Source organism: Pseudoliparis swirei, chromosome 19 (assembly GCF_029220125.1).
Source record: "Pseudoliparis swirei isolate HS2019 ecotype Mariana Trench chromosome 19, NWPU_hadal_v1, whole genome shotgun sequence".
NCBI classification, from domain to species: Eukaryota; Metazoa; Chordata; class Actinopteri; order Perciformes; family Liparidae; genus Pseudoliparis; species Pseudoliparis swirei.
The window spans coordinates 13,800,878-13,819,945 of NC_079406.1; the positions used below are offsets into that span (position 1 = coordinate 13,800,878).

Sequence of the window (19,068 nt, forward strand, 5' to 3'; positions counted from 1 at the left end):
TTTTAATGGAGCTGACTTAGACGGAACTCAGTTTAAGTTAAGTAGGTTAATTTCTTATAATGCAGCCTATTCTTAAGTCGATCACATGTTTTGTATGTATAATCGGTGAACTTCTTAGCTGTCAGATACATAGTATATTAGTGGGGTAAAAAGTATGACTGAAATTTAGTGAGGTAGTATTAGTATAACATGGAAATTTTAAGCACATGTACCTCAAGTCTGCTGAAGTAAAGTACTTGTTACTATGGAGTAAATGCAGTGGCAGGCCGTGCATTTTCTACCTAGGCCTTCAATGCCGTCTTACTCCAGCGGAACAATCTAACGTAAGATTAGTTCACCATGTATTTATATATGTACATGTGTATATATCAGAGAACCTCCCCATAATAATAATGATAATAATAATTTATGGTTTATTATTGTAGTAATAGACAGACATGCTCGGTTGCTAGGTAACCTAATGAAATACGTTGTCAATTTGTGTTGGCGAGTTGAAGATACACCTTTACTAGCTAAATGACGGAGGGACGATGAGGTACCGTCATTTAGCTGTAAATGACCAGAAATGTGCAGCAGAGCGTATGATTTTATTAAGACCTGTACGCGGAACCTTCCGAAGTGCGTGTGTTTCTGTCAGTTCTGCTTCCAACGTAACACCAAATGAACCGGATGTTATCTGAATGTCAAAGATGGCGCTCCGCATGTCACGGTGAATTCTTATCGGATAGCGAGAGTCAGATACTTCACATGTTAAGGACATGGCGTATTGTATGTTCTGCGGCAGCACATTGACCAGACTTTAAGCGTTATTTTAATTTATGAAGTGAACACAATTGAGGAGATGGCTTCCAGTTTACGACTGCTGTTTAGACAAATTCGACGTCCAATTGTGGCTACAAATCAGACGGGTAATGTCAAGTTTCTTTTCATCACGAATGTTTTTACCTTCATGCATCATAATTTGTGAACGTTAACGCAACACGCTGTAGTTCCTCCGTAGCTGCTGTTTGATGAATCCGCGTGTGTGTCACCCAGCTCGGTGTCTGAGTCAGGCAGCCTCTCGGCCGGAGCCCTGCTCGGAGGAAAACGAAGCCGTGAACCCGACCTTTGAGAACAGAAACCCGCGGAACTTGGAGCAGATGGCTCTGGCTGTGAAGGACCGGGGCTGGAAGACGACCTGGCCCCACCGGCAGTTCTACCACAGGTCTGCGTGTGTGTATGTCTGTGTGTGAGATTGTGTGCGTGTGTATATGAATAAACACAAGAAGGAAAACTTTAGATTATTTTAAACCAATGTGCATCGTTACATCTTTTATGTAAAATCATGAACTAAAGGTTTTAATGTTCCCGCTGATGCCCATCACACTCTCAAACAAATAATACTAATTGAATCTGTAATTCATAAATAGTTACTGTATGAAATCTGATGCACTAGTGACTTTTTAGTCCAGACGTCTAACATGGACTCATACAAATACGCATTAAACGGTGACTGTGCATATACGGCCTTATCATAACCAGTTAAAGCTGACTGAGACCTGAATATTTACAGAGACGTTCCCTCTTACTTCTGTTTGACCATGTTTGACTCGTGTTTTCAGGTTGGTGTTTTCTCGCACCCAGCAACATGTGACGGCACACGTGTTCTCCTGCAGCTCTCCGGTCCCAGTGCTTTCCTGCACCACCCAGGAGTGGGCGCTGAAGAAGGAGCTGGCTTCCACCAGATGCGTGGCAGCGTGTCAGGCTGTGGGAGAGGTGCTGGCACAGCGATGCCAGCAGGCTGGCATCACCAGGATGGTGTACAGGGCCATTCCCTGGACGTACCGCTCTGACGCTGTAAGTGCATGCAGCAACATGTACTGTTACTACATTTATTTGTACGTCATTTCTCCCCATAAGTTATGTTTTTCTCTTTCTGACTTTTCTCGTTTCCAGGTACAGTCATTCAGGGCAGCCATGAAAGAGGGAGGAATCACCCTTAGTGAACCCAGAAGAAAATACATTGGCACCTGAATTTATGTGTCATCTCACATGTTATTTCAAAAAGCCCTCTGTATTGTGAATCTAGACTGTATTGTTCTTAAGATGACCAGAAATTCAGTCAAGGACAATATAAAGTGAAACAAAACGAGTGGCGAAAGTACAGTTGCTTGTCCCTGTGGTTTGTTTTTTGTGGATAAAATGTGTGGTTGTAGAAAACTCCTGCCTGACACCTCAAAGCAATATCAATATCAAATGTTTTAATTATAGGTGTACTTTTACTTCAGGTATTATATGATGGTATGTTGACAAAGTTCAGGCCATACCATCAATTAAGAAAACTTTGTACAAATAAATAAAGGTCATTAAGTAAGGTAAAAGGTGTAAAGTGTGGAGTAAAGGGCATTAAAAAGAATTTAGTATAAAAATAAATACAATTATATTGTATATGTGTTTAAAACTTTCAAAGGATTTCATACCTATTTTTTAAAAATAACTAGTTTTTATGGTCTTCTTAAATCCAGTCATCTCTGTTGCTGCCGTGTAAGGGAACAAGCTGGAATCTTACCGACAACTTATAAGAATAAGAAATGGAAAATAAAAATGTATTAATACATGAACGCCACTCCAACTTCAATTCAGTTTATTTATATAGCCCAAATTCACAAATTACAAATTTGTCTCTGAGTGCTTTACAATCTGTACACATAGACATCCCTGCCCCAAAACCTCACATCGGACCAGGAAAAACTCCCAAATAACCCTTCAGGAGAGCAACAGAGGAGGATCCCTCTCCAAGATGGACAGGTGCAATAGATGTAATGTGTACAGAAGGACAGATTTAGAGTTAAAATACATTCAATGAATATGACAGTGTATGAATAGTTCATAGTAGGCATATTCCACGATGGAGACCTCCACGAGAGAGGAGTGGGCGGAGTCTCAACAGTGGGCGGAGTCTCAACAGGACAGTGGCGTAGTCAGTAGCAGGAATTCCACGACCCAGACCTCGATGATCCATCAGCAGATAGGATCTATGTCGTCTCATAGGGTCCGATGACCCCATGAGACGTGAAGTCACAAGGACTCCGGAGAGAAAGCAGAGTTAGTAACATGTGATTGAGAGATGAAAATTCATCCGTAAGGAGAGAAAAGAGGAGAGAGGTACTCAGTGCATCCTAAAACATCCCCCGGCAGCTATAAGCCTATAGCAGCATATCAAGGGGCTGGACCAGGTGAACCTGATTCAGCCCTAACTATAAGCTCTGTCAAAGAGGAAAGTCTTAAGTCTACTCTTAAACGAGGTGACTGTGTCTGCCTCCCGGACTGAAATTGGAAGCTGGTTCCATAAAAGAGGAGCTTGATAACTAAAGGCTCTGGCTCCCATTCTACTTTTTAAAACTCTAGGAACTACAAGTAGTCCCGCATTTAGTGAGCGTAGCTCTCTAGTGGGGCAATATGGTACTACAAGCTCCTTAAGATATGATGGAGCATCACCAATCAAGGCTTTGTACATTAAGAGAAGAATTTAAAAAGTGATTCTTGATTTTACGGGGAGCCAGTGCAGAGCAGCTAGTGCAGGAGTGATGTGATCTCTTTTCTTAGTTTTAGTGAGAATACGAGCTGCAGCATTCTGGATCAACTGGAGGGACCTAAGAGACTTATTAGAGCAGCCTGATAATAAGGAGTTGCAGTAATCCAGTCTCGAAGTAACGAACGCGGTGCGTTCGGCTGCGCACACTTGGAAATTACCACACACACACACACACACACACACAATCTTGAATCTTGAACCAATTTTTCTGCATCTTTTTGAGACAAGATGTGCCTGATTTTTGAAATATTACGTAGATGAAAGAATGCAGTCCTTGAGATTTGCTTTACGTGGGAGTTAAAGGACAAGTCCCGATCAAAGATAACGCCAAGATTCTTTACAGTGGTGTTGGATGCCAGGGCAATGCCGTCTACAGAAACCACATCACCAGATAATTGATCTCTGAGGTGCTCAGGGCCGATTAAAATTACTTCGGTTTTGTCTGAGTTTAACATCAAGAAGTTGCAGGTCATCCATGTTTTTATGTCTTTAAGACATGCTTGAATTTTACTTAGTTGGTTGGTTTCCTCTGGTTTGATCGATAGATATAGTTGAGTATCATCTGCATAACAATGAAAGTTTATGGAATGTTTCCTGATAATATTGCCCAAAGGAAGCATGTATAAGGTAAATTAAATTGGTCCAAGCACAGAACCTTGTGGAACTCCGTGATTAACGTTGGTGGTTATCGAGGCGTCATCGTTTACAAATACAAACTGAGATCGATCTGATAAATAGGATTTAAACCAACTTAGTGCCGTGCCTGAAATGCCAATCGACTGCTCCAGTCTCTGTAACAGGATGTCATGGTCAATGGTGTCGAATGCAGCACTAAGGTCTAACAAGACCAGGACAGAGAGGAGTCCTTTATCTGCTGCCATTAAGAGGTCATTAGTAATTTTCACCAGTGCTGTCTCGGTGCTGTGGTGTTTTCTAAATCCTGACTGAAACTCCTCAAATAAACTATTATGATGTAGAAAGTCACACAACTGATTTGCGACCACTTTCTCAAGGATCTTGGAGAGGAAGGGGAGGTTAGAGATCGGTCTGTAGTTAGCCAACACCTCTGGATCCAGAGTGGGCTTCTTCAGGAGAGGTTTAATAACAGCCACTTTGAATGAATGTGGTACGTGGCCTGTTAGCAGAGACACATTGATAATATCTAATAGAGAGCTGCCAATGAAAGGCAAAACGTCTTTAAGCAGCCTCGTCGGGATGGGGTCCAAGAGACAGGTAGACGTGTTAGAAGTAGAAACCGTTGAAGATAATTGGTCACGGTTGATGGGAGAAAAGCCCTCCAAATATACACCAGGGCATACAGCGGTTTCCAAGGCCATTCCACTTGAGGACAGATTGGCACTGGTTAAGGGCAAGAGATTATTAATCTTGTCCCTAATAGTTACAATCTTTTCATTAAAGAAGTTCATAAAGTCATTACCACTGAGGTTTATAGGAATACTCGGCTCCACAGAGCTGTGACTCTCTGTCAGCCTGGCTACAGTGCTGAAGAGAAACCTGGGGTTGTTCTTATTTTTCTCTATTACTGATGAGTAATAGGCTGCTCTGGCATTACGGAGGGCCTTCTTGTAAATTTTAAGACTATCTCGCCAAACTAAGCGGGATTCTTCCAGATGAGTTGAACGCCATATGCTTTCAAGCTTTCGTGACATCTGCTTCAGTTTGCGGGTCTGAGGGTTATCCCAGGGAGCAAATCTCCTCTTCCTCACTGTCTTCTTCTTCAGAGGGGCTATCGAGTCCAGTGTCATTCTCAGAGAGCCTGTGGCACTATCAACAAGATGATCAATCTGGGACGGACTAAAGTTAGACCAGGAGTCCTCTGTTATATTGAGACGTGGTTGTAACTTCCTGTATACTATAACACTTAATGCTGTTTTTTAAATCCTCTGAGGCTGAAGACATTTTTCACGATTTTAGATCCGACGGTTCAACATTATTTACATCTCTTTTATCAGGACAAACCGGGCTATAATCATACCTGCAAACTTGTCACCATTCGGTGAAATTCACCGTTTTGAAATAAAAATAGGTCATCCACGTGAATCATGTAGATCCGAAGAGTTTTTGTTTTGGGGTAGGGGGGTGGGGGTCAACTGGCCGGCCGGCATTTATGAGATTGGAGTGAGACACGGAAAAAATGTGAAGTGGTGCTCTTCGCAATAAAACATCTTTGAACGTGTCGCGTCTTGGCCAATCAGCGTTCAGATGTCGACATCGTTTGGGGCCCGCTACATCTACTGCAGTCATGTTGCACGTTGTATCGATACTAACAAGTTATCCGTACGTTAAAAACGATATGATTTAGCATATTTTTAGGATCAATACTTCATTAAAAGAGCGCGGGATCAGAGCGCACGCGCTGCTCCGCTCCGTGTCAAGCTGTCTGCAGGCACTGTCTTCGTTTTTTTTTTAAAGATGACAGAAGTGGAATGTTAAGTTCTTTGTCTCCAAGGCAGTGTTGAGTATTCTGAAACTGGGCACTTCGCAGATGGTGGAAAACAGGCTTCCGGATGCGCGTGGATTAAGTTATCCAAATGTAATGGCAGGAAGTGTAAAACAACATTTAAGGCGCTCTTCCTCGTGTCCTCAACTCTTGACCTCACTCACCTGTAGAAAGAGAAAGCATCTCTCCAAAATCCGGAGTCTCATACTCTTCCTGTTTCCGGTCAAAACGTCACTTCCGGTTCCGTCGCTAAAGTATTTTCACAATAAGAGTCCCGTCTTGTTATGACCGCATTAAAATCACTTTCACAATAAAAGTCTCTGTTATTGTAAGTCACTTCACGGAATTCAATCTATAATACGAACATACCAGTCACTCTCATGCAATATACATAAATTCTTGCCATTTACATTTGTGTAAAGAATATATATTCTAGCTTAGCATAGCCTAGTATTGTTTGCATAAATGTTATGTGGAAAGTGGAAAATCACTGTGGAAGGTTTGAAACTCTAGCAGGGCAGTCCAGCGCCTGAACTAATCAAAGAAGATAACAGTGACACACGAAATAACTTTATGCACCAACACTCACCCTAGATTTGAATAGAACAAAGCAACACTCATGAACAGGAGAGCCACAGAGACAACTACTGAGTGCAGATAAGATAAGGAAAGGTCCAGCTTTGACAATTTAATATCCGGATTCAACCACAGCCCTCTCTCACACACACATACACACACCGACACTGGCCCTTTGTAAATATCCTGGGAACGACCTTCTAGAAACAGTTCGTCCCACCTCGGAAGAGATAAGATTATCTTAGAAAACTCCCCAGCTCAGTCAAGGAAGCTACATGTGAATTCCATCTTCCTTTCTCACACTTTCACAACATATGCTCTCATTGGCTGGCCACAAGAACCAATGAAGGAGCGACAACGGCGGAAGCAGAGGAACAAGACCCAATGAGAAAACCCCACCCCCTTATCTCCTGACCAATCAGAACTGGTCCTTTCGGCTATTTAAAATGGCTGCACACTCTGAACCGGGGTCTTCTCTCCAGCGCTGGGGCCACTGGTCCCAGCTGAGGAGGGGGGTCCATGCATGATGTCTACTTGTATCCTGAATTCTGAATAAAACGCTAACAAATGTAACGTAGAAGTCTACCGCTCTTTCTTCCCGTGAGTGCCGTCCAGGTGGTGTGTCGCTGTCCAACTCCAACAAATGGTAGCAGAGGATGGTTGTGAAAGCCGGTCCAGAGACCTGAGGAGGACAGCACCTGAGACCCCCGGACGGACCACTGCTTTCAAGGCCCACTCCAAAAAACTGATCAAACACCGGTGTCAACAAAAGGTAAAACTGAACCTGTTTATTTTCAAATCAGTCAAATTGAACACTCTAAATTTGATCAGGAGTATTGGAAGTGAGTATTGAAACTGCCAAATTTTTGACTTGATTTAAATAAATAGAATAAAGCGTAAAAAGGGAATCACGATACAGTTTGACACAAAAGTCCTCTAACATAAGTGAGGCCAGCTAAAAAGCTGGAAGGTAGACCTCTAAGGAAACTGAGGCCGCATTAGTCAAGCCCTCTAACATAAGTGAGGCCAGCTAAAAAGCTGGAAGGTAGACCTCTAAGAAAACTGAGGCCGCATAGAAATTAAACACATGTGTATGCATAAAACTGTGAATGAATGTTGAATACCGGTGGTGAATAAATGTTGTCAAGGTGAATAAATGTTGTCAAAGTGGAATCAACAGAGCAAAGTCGAAACCTCACGGTGACAACGAAAGCTCTGGTCTGTTGAATTGCACGAGTGATAAATAAGGATTTAGTGTTCCGAAAGACACGTTGTCAAGTAAAGAACACATTGTATGGCAATTATATAATATGTTTAAGAGCAGTTACGAGTTTGAGATTGAGGAGGATACTGAGAAACAACGAGGTAACTCAACTTAACACGGCAATAATACAAGAGCAAAAACGTAAACACTGCGAGTGACAGAGCTGCGGCGCGGCCCCGCGTTCAGCACGCGCCTTCACACAACAGAGTAGCCCCCCTTCCCCATTTGGCTGCGCGCGCCGTTCTTCACCCTGCAGGCACTCAGAGCGAGACAATAACAGAGCAGGACAGAGCAAGAACAGTGACGGAAGAATTCCTTTTGAAGATAACTATGAATTAGTAGAGTGTGCGACCATCTTTTACTTTTTGAAATGATGTTTTAAAGAAATGCATTGTTTTGCCACATTTTTTATTTTTCTTTAAATTAACTAATCAGTTGCCCGGCTAGCTCAGTCGGTAGAGAATGAGACTTCTAATTCAAAGGTTGTAGGTTATTCAGTTTAAAATTGATCCCCTTTATTATATTATATAGTCATCTATTTTATATTTTTATTATAATTTTTCCTCAGTCTCTCTTAAAGATTTGACCCCTTTCAAGCATAACTGCAGTTTTTTCAGCCACAAGGCACCTCTCTTAGCAGTTCAGATAAGAAAAAATAATAAAAGAAAAAACTGAGAAAAAGGTTGATGTTTCTAAGATAATGATGATGCCACCATTTGATGGTGAGGGAGGAGCAGCCTATTTAGGTAGAATCAGAGAGTTGTAGAACGACAAACTAGGGAAAAATTTCCTTGAAGATAGCATGACTGAACAGTTTTTAGGTTATCAATAGAATCATCTGTGACTGTGACCATACAGACTGAACTGAACGGGATAGTAGGACTAAAGTACATGAACTTCTATGACTGGGAAGCTCAGGTCAGACGCCATATAGATAAAATAAACAGAGCAGAGAAAAGATGAACCTGACCAAAGCAGAAGTAAATGGCACAAGCCACGGTGCAGCAGACTGCAGCACAACTACATGGACCTTAAATCCCGTATAGTCCGTATCCAGCTCCTCCTCCAAATCCATAAGCACTGATCTATCAACAGCCACAGCACGCCACGTTTGCACCGCTTCAAGCTTAGTTCCCTCAAACCTTATGTCCCGCAACAGGCGGGTCAGCAGCCCATAAATGGGGCCCCAACAACAGAGAGATAATTTGCATAAAAGAAGCCCGTTCAGGAGTAAGAGGGGTAACAACTGGGGCAACGGAGGCTTTAGACGAGTATTAATAATTTTTTATTATAGTCAGGCTGGACATTGGGCTAATTTTTGTCCTTATCCACCACAGGGTTAGCAGTCTCAGTCAGGACCGCTTCAGTGCTCCCATAATGTCTAACCCCGCCATAACAAGCACCCAACACATAGCCACAGCCACAAGGCAACAGTGATCCACGGCACCAGGCCCGGACCAGAGACACATTAGGCGTGCCCAGATCCAACAGCTGACAGCGAACTGTACTCACTGAACAGAAATGTGCCACACCCACTAGTCACCCAATGATTCAACTGGAGACTAAAGAGACACTGAACAGGAAGCAAAGGGTCCGGTGAGACAGAGTAGATGATGATGACATCACACCTCTGCATGACAACAGCCAGCAGTGGAGACTTTGGTTCAAAGTCCTGCATCCCTACTCGCCACCAGGGGACCAAAGACATTGTGCCCTTAACTACTCCTTGATACAAGATGAGATCTGAGATCCTGAGGGACTGCCTGCAACACGAGATTGAGGTTCATGAAAACCCAACTGTGGAGGCTTGGAGATCTATGCAGAGAAGCAAGGAGTAGCAGCGGCCGGTGAATGAACACCAGAGCTGCAGGTTGTATGCAGTCGTTGACACTGCAGCTCCACATCACAGTGTTGGTCCAGAGTGGAGGCACAGAGAAGAACAATGGTGGAAGCAGAGGTTGAGGCTACGGACTGGGTGCACACAAAATTAACACTTTCATTACTCCACATTTGAGAATATGTACAGAACTGCACACACATCGGAGGTCCAGTTAATATTAGAGACACATGCTGAGACACACACATAGTAGAGAGAACACTGATCATGGGGACACTGACAACATGCTTAGCTTATTTCCAGACACTTTTAGGACTGAAGGGGTGAACTGATGTGTGACTGATTCCGATAGCTCCCATAGAGATAGAGCTAAAACCGAGTGCGATTCCAATTTAATCGTCACCAGCATCCCTTAAGGATGGAACAAACTGTAGATATTTCTAAAACAATAGAATGGTTGTTATAGGCAAGTGTACTGGAGAAGACGAGGGCACCCTGGAATACATTAATTAATATTTCCTAAACCTGGAAAATGGGCCTTGATTTGGGGCCAATAAATAAATTTGTAACCCGCTCTTTACTAATTAGGCCAACTTATTACGACATTCCTTACCCAAGCACAATGATGACGCTGTGAGTTCAGACAAGACATGGTTCTCCTGCATTGATTTGACATACGCATGCATTTTTTATTTTATTTCTCTCCTTTCTTCTAGAGGTTGACTGTTTATTAAGACTATTATTATTATTGAAAAGGACGGATTTAGGAATTCTATTTCAAAAGAGGGATATAAGCACACAACAATCTATATTGACGCCAGAGTAGATAGAGAAGGGCCAGACAATTACAGACTAATAGATCAGATATCAGTAGGTTTAGAATCAGTGACCCCAGAGAATCATAAAAAATAATTTTTTGAAATCATAAATATGCTTGATAAATGAAAAGATGTAATCTTATTTGTGTTCCTTCCATAGTTGTGGTGATAGTAGATGGGGTTCAACGTCGACGGATTCGAAGAAGAGCCGCCACTCCTGTACACATAACTTGTTAGTGTTTGATCACATCCCATATAGTGCACACATGTACACACTCAAGGTATAGAGTTACAAGACGCATCAGGTCCGACAACGGAACACATTTTAACAACAAACTGCTGGGGAAAGTTGATATGCACTGGGCATAACCCACAAGTTTGGGTCCATATATCACCCTCAGTCTCAAGGATTGGTCGAGAGAGCCAATCAAATTATTAAAAGGATAATGTGCGAAGGCGCTTCCACTTGGTATTGATGACCATGAGATCATTACCAGGGGGGAAGACGTCACCAAGTGAGTTGTTAACAGGAAGAAGTATGCCAGAGCCACCCAGAGATGGAGGTCATATGCCACCTCTGGATGTCTGCAAAATTGAAATGTCAGAATACATAAAAGCTCTAATTTCTCTCTCACCAAAGCTCTCTCAAACCAGGTTGTTCGAGCCCAGACGAGCGATCAGGAGGCAGCAGAGCAACCAAAGTAAAAGTAGGTGACTGGGTCAGGGTCAGGGTTCACAAGAGGAAGTGGACTGAGCCTAGGTGGACTGGTCTGTACGAAGTGAAGGAGGTTACTTCACACATGGTCCAGGTCAAGGGTAAGGCAGAGGCACCTTGACACCACCTGACACATTGTGCCCCAGCTACCTGTCCAACAAGGACATTGACAGAAACACGATCGGATCTAAAGATGTTGATGCCACAGAGGCCGTTCCGTAGGTGTTTCGGGGAGCCTGATAGCCCTGCTAGAAGGTCCCCCCGCAAACCACTATAGGAATAGTTGTGAATGAGCCAAAATGTTCTCATAGTCATGGGACGAACCCTTGCCATTATCGTAGGATTAGTCATGTGAGGTTTAGAGAAGAACCTGCCAAAAATACACCTAATCCATTAGCTTTCGGGACTGGAAATCTCTTTTAGTCCTGGGGGACTGACAACAGATAACCCAAAACCGTCCGATTAATAGTTCATTTTGATAACGTCTGCGGAGGTCTTATGTTTTAAATTAATACAGATAGAAAGACATTATAATAGAAAGGATTTGGAAGAATATTGTTTTTAATGTATGTTGCATGAGAGCGACTGTATGTTAATATTATAGATTGAAGCCAGTTGAATTACGCGAAGGGACTTAGAATAAAAAGACAGGACTTTTATTGTGGAAATGACTTTAATGAGCACAATAACAAAGATGGGACTCTTATTGTGAAAATACTTGTTTAGCGACTTGACCGGAAGTGACGTTTGACCGTGGGTTAGTGACATTTGACCCCTCCATTGTTCTAGTGGAACTTTGAACTAATCACTAGATATTAAAGGCTGGACTCACCTTTGGGTGAGGATTGGCTGATTTTGAGTCTAAGACTCTGGGGATTAGAGATATCTCGATGCCGGAAGGCTGAGGAAGCAGAGGACCGGGAGCCAATGAAGAGCACGCTCTACCACCCACGATGCTGCCCATGGGAGTCATGTCGTATCCAGGGCCCGTGCGACACCAGTGGAAGAAGAACAACAAGCCTGACCAGGACGATCCAGACGAAATCAAGTTCGAGACCACCGGATAAAAGACCCCATCGACAGCCGGAGGAGACGCTGACGCGGAGCAGAGGAGCAGAGGAGCAGAGGACCAGAGGACCCAGACCAGGATGAAGCAGATGACGCAGACCAGCCAGGGTTGAAGCAGATGGATTGCAGCAGGGACCGGATCGTCAACAGGCTAACAGGATGCCAACCTGCTACCCATCAAGCCGTTAGGGGGCGAGGCCCCCCGCCCCCCACCTAACCACTTTCAATTTCACCGCTTTCCTTTTACACCTGCACATTACAGATTTAACGCACACACACCTACTGACTTCCCTAGGATGGAAGATCTAAGAGGGTGGGTCGGGGTACCACATGACAGAAACCACGCCCCTATTCCCATCCCTAACAGAGAGAGATTCTCTCCCCGAGAAATAGGTATCTGCCCAAAGCCACCGTTCATAGCAAGGCATAAAAGTTTTCACTACGATCTTACAGGTCTTATGGGACCTTAATCTCGGCAACGAGAGATCATATTTCAGGAGACTCATTCACGTCAAGTGGCAGAGCTAAGACAGGACGAGGAGACCAGGACACATAGCCACTTAGGGAGGCCAGGCCATGACAACATTTTTTTGTTTTGTTGTCACCACACCACATCCACGTTGTTTGAAGCCTCAAAGCTTTTAGAACCACAACTACAGTCATTTTATTGTTCTGACCACAAATCTAAATAATGATAATAAACAGTTTAAGAACAAAAGGTTCTCCGCTCTGACTCAGCCCTATAATGATAGTAATAACAAATATACATTGTCATTATATATAATATGGTTAAAGTCATTCATGAACCAACTTCCTTTTTTTTTGCCTGAGCAGTCCTCATGGACTTCTCCCTGAATCTGTTCTGTCTCTACCTGTTTGTCACGATACTCGTATTATAACTTCTATACATATTACATACCTGCCATAAATATCATGATACCCGATACCAAATTCAATACACCATACAAACAATATGGTACCATAATTACGAGACTGGTATATTTATCTATAATAGTAATAAATAAAACATCTGTATGGTTCACTTTTTACCAACTTTTCAACACTTAACAAATGACAGTAATATGAGTATTCATACAGCCAGATATGAATGAAACTACATGGTTCCATCATAGCATTGATTATACACTATGAGGCCGTTAGTCTCTGACCAGATGATCCACAGTTCATCAGGATGAGCAGCTGGAGAGTTACAGAACTTTACAGACTGAAACATTTCACTTCTGGCATCTTTTAATTTTTTAAGCCGAAGTCTCTAAAGCTGCGCCACTTCTCTCGCTGTGAGCTGCGCAGCGCAGTGTGCGCAGACAGCTCGACACGGAGCAGCGCGTGCGCTCTGATCGCTCTCTTAATGAAGTATCGATACTAAAAATATGCTAAATCACATCGTGTTTAATGTACGGGTACTTTGTTAGCATCGCTACACCGTGCAGCGTGACAGGAGTAGATGTAGCGGGCTAACATTCAAGCTAACCTGAACCCCCAAACGCTGTGGACATCTGAACGCTGATTGGCCGAGACGCGACACGTCCCATCAAAGATGTTTTATTGCGAAGAGCAACACTTCACACTTTTCTCCGCGTCTCACTGCAATCTCAACGGCAGCGGGCCAGGTGACCCCCCCCAAAAAAACTCTTCGGATCTCCACGATTCACGTGGATGACCTATTTTGAGTTCAAAACGGTGAATTTCATCGAAAGGTGACAAGTTTGCAGGTATGTATATATATCACACTAAATAGTTAGACATTATGATCTTCTGGACTTTTGCTTCAAGAAAATTTCTCTAACTGGACCTCTTAACATTTTAGTTGAATACCCCTGGTTTAGAGTGTCAAACAGGGAACCAGAGGCAATGAAGTGCTCATTAAAGCAGTCCAGCATTATGGCTTTGTCAGAGATGTCATTAGAGTCCTTGACAATGCAAGCGGGAAGCTCAATACCATTTCTACTTCCAGATAAAGATTTTATTGTCCTCCAAAACAGTCTTGGATTGTTGAGGTTGTTTGACGTTTCACTTAAAAAATGCTCAGCTTTAGCTTTTTTAATTGCAACTGTACAAGCATTGCGCAGTTGCCTAAAAAGCAGCCAATCTGACTCCAGACCAGAACCCCTTGCCTTGGCCCAAGCCACATTCCGCTCATGTAGTATCTTGGATAAATCTGAACTGAAACACAGTAAAAACAAACACTCAATTACAGGACAAACAGACAGGTAAACGCTTGTGCCGCCATCATACTGACAGACATTAACAACAAAAATGTACGAATGGAGGACCGTCCAAAGACCGAGGTCTGTAGGCTCCTCTGCGATGAGGAGTTGGACGGCCCCCCCCCTCCCAACTACGACAGGCACACAGACAGTACACACACACATGGATCAAAACATAAAATGTCGTACAAGCAACAACAACAAAAAACCAGAACAGGAAAAACAAAAAGAAAATAAAAAAGAAACATAGTAAAAATAATAATAAAGGCAAATGTGAACTACTGATAACTTAGAAAAAATAATAATATCAAGAACATCAAGGTATGTATATAAAATAAAATTCAAATATCTTTCCTCTATTGTACTGTGCCGCCAGGCTGTATATCAATAATAATAACTTTTAAAGTGAAGTGAGATGGCGTTTAAGGCGAGAACCAAATGCCTTGGTGGTGGATGCTGATTTGACCTCGTCCGGAATTTGGCTCCAGAGCTTTGGACCTCTACGGATGAAGCTTTTAAATACAATGTCGACTGTATGTTTATTAATATGTATGCCACGCAGGCGCGTGTTGTGGTTGCAGACATTTGTGTTCCTTGTGAACATACGTAACAGATTGTGGGGCAGATTATTGTTCATAAATCTGTACATAAAAATTCCTGTCTGACACAAATGTAGATCGTTAAGAGGGTGTTGGCAATCCACCTCTGGTCCTGCACAGGGAGGGTCTTTCTCATCTCCGACGGCAACCAGAATGAAGCTGCAGCCCCAGCAGCGGCTAGCTGAACTCCTCCAGGCTCACCCTGTTTGGAAGACGACGACAACAAATGATAATTACGTCTTTGCAAAAGTAAAGGCAACACAAAATATGACTTATAATAAAGCAAGACCAATACAGTAAGCTGCATAGTACTCACAGCATCTTCTGCAATGCCATAGTTCCCAGTAGGGCTGCTGGGTGTCCTCACAGAGGATATGAAAGGAGGAGGAGGAGAAGGGCTGGGGGTCCTCCTAGCCACTAAATGTGGCTTTAGTGAGGCCGACTTTGACCCACCAAAGCGTGATTTACAAAACTGAAAGAAGAATCAGAGTGAATTTGAAGATGCAACACATACAAAATAATTCATTCTAAACTTTTGGGATTTTTAAATTTCCCCACAGTGGGACTAATAAAGGAATACCTACCTACCTATTCTATATTCTATTGTATTCTATTCTAATATAAACACAATTGAACCGCTCATTGGCTCGGGGTCAAGGAGCAAGCGACTCAGACTCCTCCACCACCTTAAAGGGGGAGGAGGAGAAAATAAGAACCCGTGCACGTTTTTTGAGATTCGTCATCCACCGGAGATGTGGATCAACGTGAAGTTCGGCCAACTCCACTCGAGTCCCGCCAGCTCAACCCGGATACAAGGCTACAGTATGTTGACGGGAATCGTACATACTGGTGGCCCTCGGGGGCCACTGCCTCTCTTAAGGATACTACAGAGGTACCAGTCCTGTATTCCTGCGAGTTCTCGGGTACGCATCCAACACAGACACTCCGGAGACCATCAGGTCCAGTCCCGGCCGCTCCTGCACCGTCAGGACACTGGTCAGTATCTGGCCGACCTCATTGCCGATGGAGGTCACCCAGAGAGCTGTCCCCTGCAGTGGCCGGCCAGCTTCTTTGTGATCTGTGATGTGACGGCAGTGATCTTTAAGATTACACTTCTTTTTACACATTATCTACATCGGGAAGGGAAAGTAGATCTATGACACATTCTAAATGTAGAATCCAAGGGGATGAAGGAGGAGCAGGGCTGCTGATCCTTGACCTCAGTCCACTTATTTGACAGCTACACTTTGCAGAGTAACATTTTACATTTTCCACAACTACGCATTACTTTCATAAAACATAAAGCATTTTAAAGAGTGAACAATGATACCCAACAATACATAGGGTGGAGCAGGCATGGAAGAAGTCGGCTCATGGTGGATTTTCCAGCACTTATATTATTTCTGAAGACAACAACACACAATTTTCTGCACTTCCACTTAGACACACAAACACACACAATTTAAGGAAAATATACGTCAGGCGACGGGATGTAGCAAACAACAGTGCCAAAAAAGTGGCTCAATGAGACCGCCACCAAGCATATATGTTTCTGAATAAAATGACACGACAACTGGACACGCCGTGATGTATTTATGTACCATTACTGTATGTAACATAAATTTTAAAAATTTATAAATATAAATAAAAATAATTATCGTTTCTCAACGGTCTACCCACCCAAGGAAAAAAAAAAAAACCACACACAAACTTCAAGTGGCCCGATTCATTCCAAAACCAACCGACCTGGCACAACTGCTCTGCTCTCTGAGGAACATACTGGTCTCTCTGCTGCGATAATCCAATCGCGTCCAGCGTTTATGCGCCCAAGATTCTGTTCATCCCCAATGTGTGAAGGGTCTTTGCCAAACGACTGAAATGTTTGTATCAATGCGTGCACCACGTTAGACCACCAGCGCGGAGGAAAAGGGAGGGGTCCGTGATATAATTATATTATATTATATTTATTTTTCACATTAACTTACAGTTGTTGAAGCCACCTTCACCACACACATTTAGTCGGTATAATTTGGCATATAATGTTTTTGACAGATTTTTTTTTTCTTCTTTCTTTCTTTTTTTTTTCATCTTTTTATGAGGGGAGTGCGCGCCCTCGGACGACGCCACTGTACATAGGACGTGTTAAATTGCTTTCAACTGTACAGCATGCGACATTTAAATACAGCTCACATGTTTATGAATCAGTATCAATAATCCAACCGGATCCAATATTATATCGAACTTTGAAATGAGGCAGTCTGCGTGATACATACTTATTTTATAGTTATTGTATTGCTAATACGTCTGAACCAGTAAAGACACTCAGGTTCAGACTCACGAAGTGGATAGCTAAAAAGTAAAGTGTACAAGATAATACAAGCTAGCTAAATTGTATTAGCTCTTAAACTTTACTGAAGCATAATTTATCTAGTCTGTAAATTGTTCACTTCATATATTTGTTTCATACAGTAAAGACAATCAGGATTAAACAACTATATGAAGTGAAGAATTCACAGAATAGAGAAAATATGCTTCAGTAAAGTTTAAGAGCTAATGCAATCTAGCTAGCTTGTAATATCTTTTAAACCGTACTTTAGCTACTTGGTGCGTGTTCAACTTGGACTCGAGGTGAAAACACACGTACAACGAGCTAATAAGCAGTTTGAGTTCTTACCCTATTGTTCACTGGGTGCTTGTTGAGTTGCTTTTCGTCCAGAGAAAACTCCGTGTTCACTGGTGAGGCGGTTGAGTGAGAGAGAGACTCTCTGAACGGAACATCCATGTTCTAGAAGGAACTCCGAACCTTCCATTTGACCACGCCCCTTGCGGTGACGTCGCCCCTTGCTGTGACGTCGCCCCTTACGTCGCCCCTTGCTGTGACGTCGCCTGACCGGGACACGTAATTTGAATGAGATATGTTTATTATTATCACCTGTTATTAAACTGGTAAATGTTTGTAATATTGTATCATGCATGTATTGTAACATTCATGTCAATCACAACCACAGCTCTGTGTATACATTTTTTAAATGTAAAAAAATACACCTTCAGTGTCAGAAATATGTCCAGAAAACATGAATGAGTACATCGTTCCTCCTGTCGGCAAACTTAAAATTAAACAGCAAGCATCTGGACACTAAAATATTTCCAGATATAGTCAAGATATTTTATATTTTCATTTCATCTCCACATTGGACTCGTCCAATGCATTATAATGAATACAACATGTAGCGACCCTGGGCCAGGAGCGCTACGAGACATTGTCTCGCTTATTGCCGTTTATTCGGGGACAGTAGAGGCGACTGCGGGCCGTAGCCTCCGCTAAACAGGGAACACCGTTACTCCCAAGTAACACAAACAACAACATCCCCCTTCACTCGCTCAGCCAATCACAAGACACTTTATATACAATAAATATTCTCACTTTTTGATTCAATTTGACTCAAAGGCATTACTGTTATTACTGTTAACTATTGATACTGTTGATATGAATAAAATGGAGAAACGGCCAGCAACGTGCAGTATAATTATTCCCAATTTTATTCAAATGAACTCAAACAACTGTTATCTTTACTGATTGTGTACCAGAACAGAAGGAAATTGATGTATCATTATACATAGATGTAGGTGCAAGGGAACACAATGTGACTGAAATATAAGGGGGAAACTGGGAATTTAATTCATTAATATCATTATTATAATTTGTATAACACTGCGGGTGCTTATTTCAAAATTTAATAAAGAAATTACCAACACTGAAAAGGCACCGATAACAACATAATCAAAATCATAATCAGAAACTTTTTATTGCCATGTATATTATATATACAAGGAATGTGTCATGGTGTATTTTTATGTTGATTTGTGGTCAGAACAATCAAATGACCGTAGTTCATACAACATGTGGCGACAAAAAGTCACCAGCATA

General features: G+C 42.4%; 1 protein-coding gene and 1 long non-coding RNA gene across 2 annotated transcripts; one reads left to right on the plus strand and one right to left on the minus strand.

Moving 5' to 3' along the window:
• The first annotated feature begins 679 nt into the window (after positions 1-679).
• On the plus strand, positions 680-2,145 carry mrpl18 (mitochondrial ribosomal protein L18). Its single transcript, XM_056439035.1, has 4 exons — positions 680-908; positions 1,036-1,204; positions 1,602-1,836; positions 1,936-2,145. Exons 1-4 carry the CDS (start codon positions 842-844, stop codon positions 2,011-2,013), a joined length of 549 nt encoding a protein of 182 aa, XP_056295010.1. The 5' UTR covers positions 680-841; the 3' UTR covers positions 2,014-2,145.
• Positions 2,146-13,707: 11,562 nt separating this feature from the next.
• Positions 13,708-17,952, minus strand: LOC130209340 (uncharacterized). Its single transcript, XR_008834586.1, has 3 exons — positions 17,815-17,952; positions 15,457-16,218; positions 13,708-15,342 (listed from the first exon to the last, which is right to left on the minus strand). It is a non-coding gene; the product is annotated as an uncharacterized LOC130209340 (long non-coding RNA).
• Positions 17,953-19,068: the final 1,116 nt, after the last annotated feature.

Coding starts and splice junctions, on each gene's coding strand:
- mrpl18 (XM_056439035.1), top strand. CDS start 842: ATGGCTTCCAGTTTACGACTGCTGTTTAGACAAATTCGACGTCCAATT. Junction 909..1,035: donor TGTGGCTACAAATCAGACGG/GTAATGTCAAGT, acceptor TGTGTCACCCAG/CTCGGTGTCTGAGTCAGGCA. Junction 1,205..1,601: donor CACCGGCAGTTCTACCACAG/GTCTGCGTGTGT, acceptor TCGTGTTTTCAG/GTTGGTGTTTTCTCGCACCC.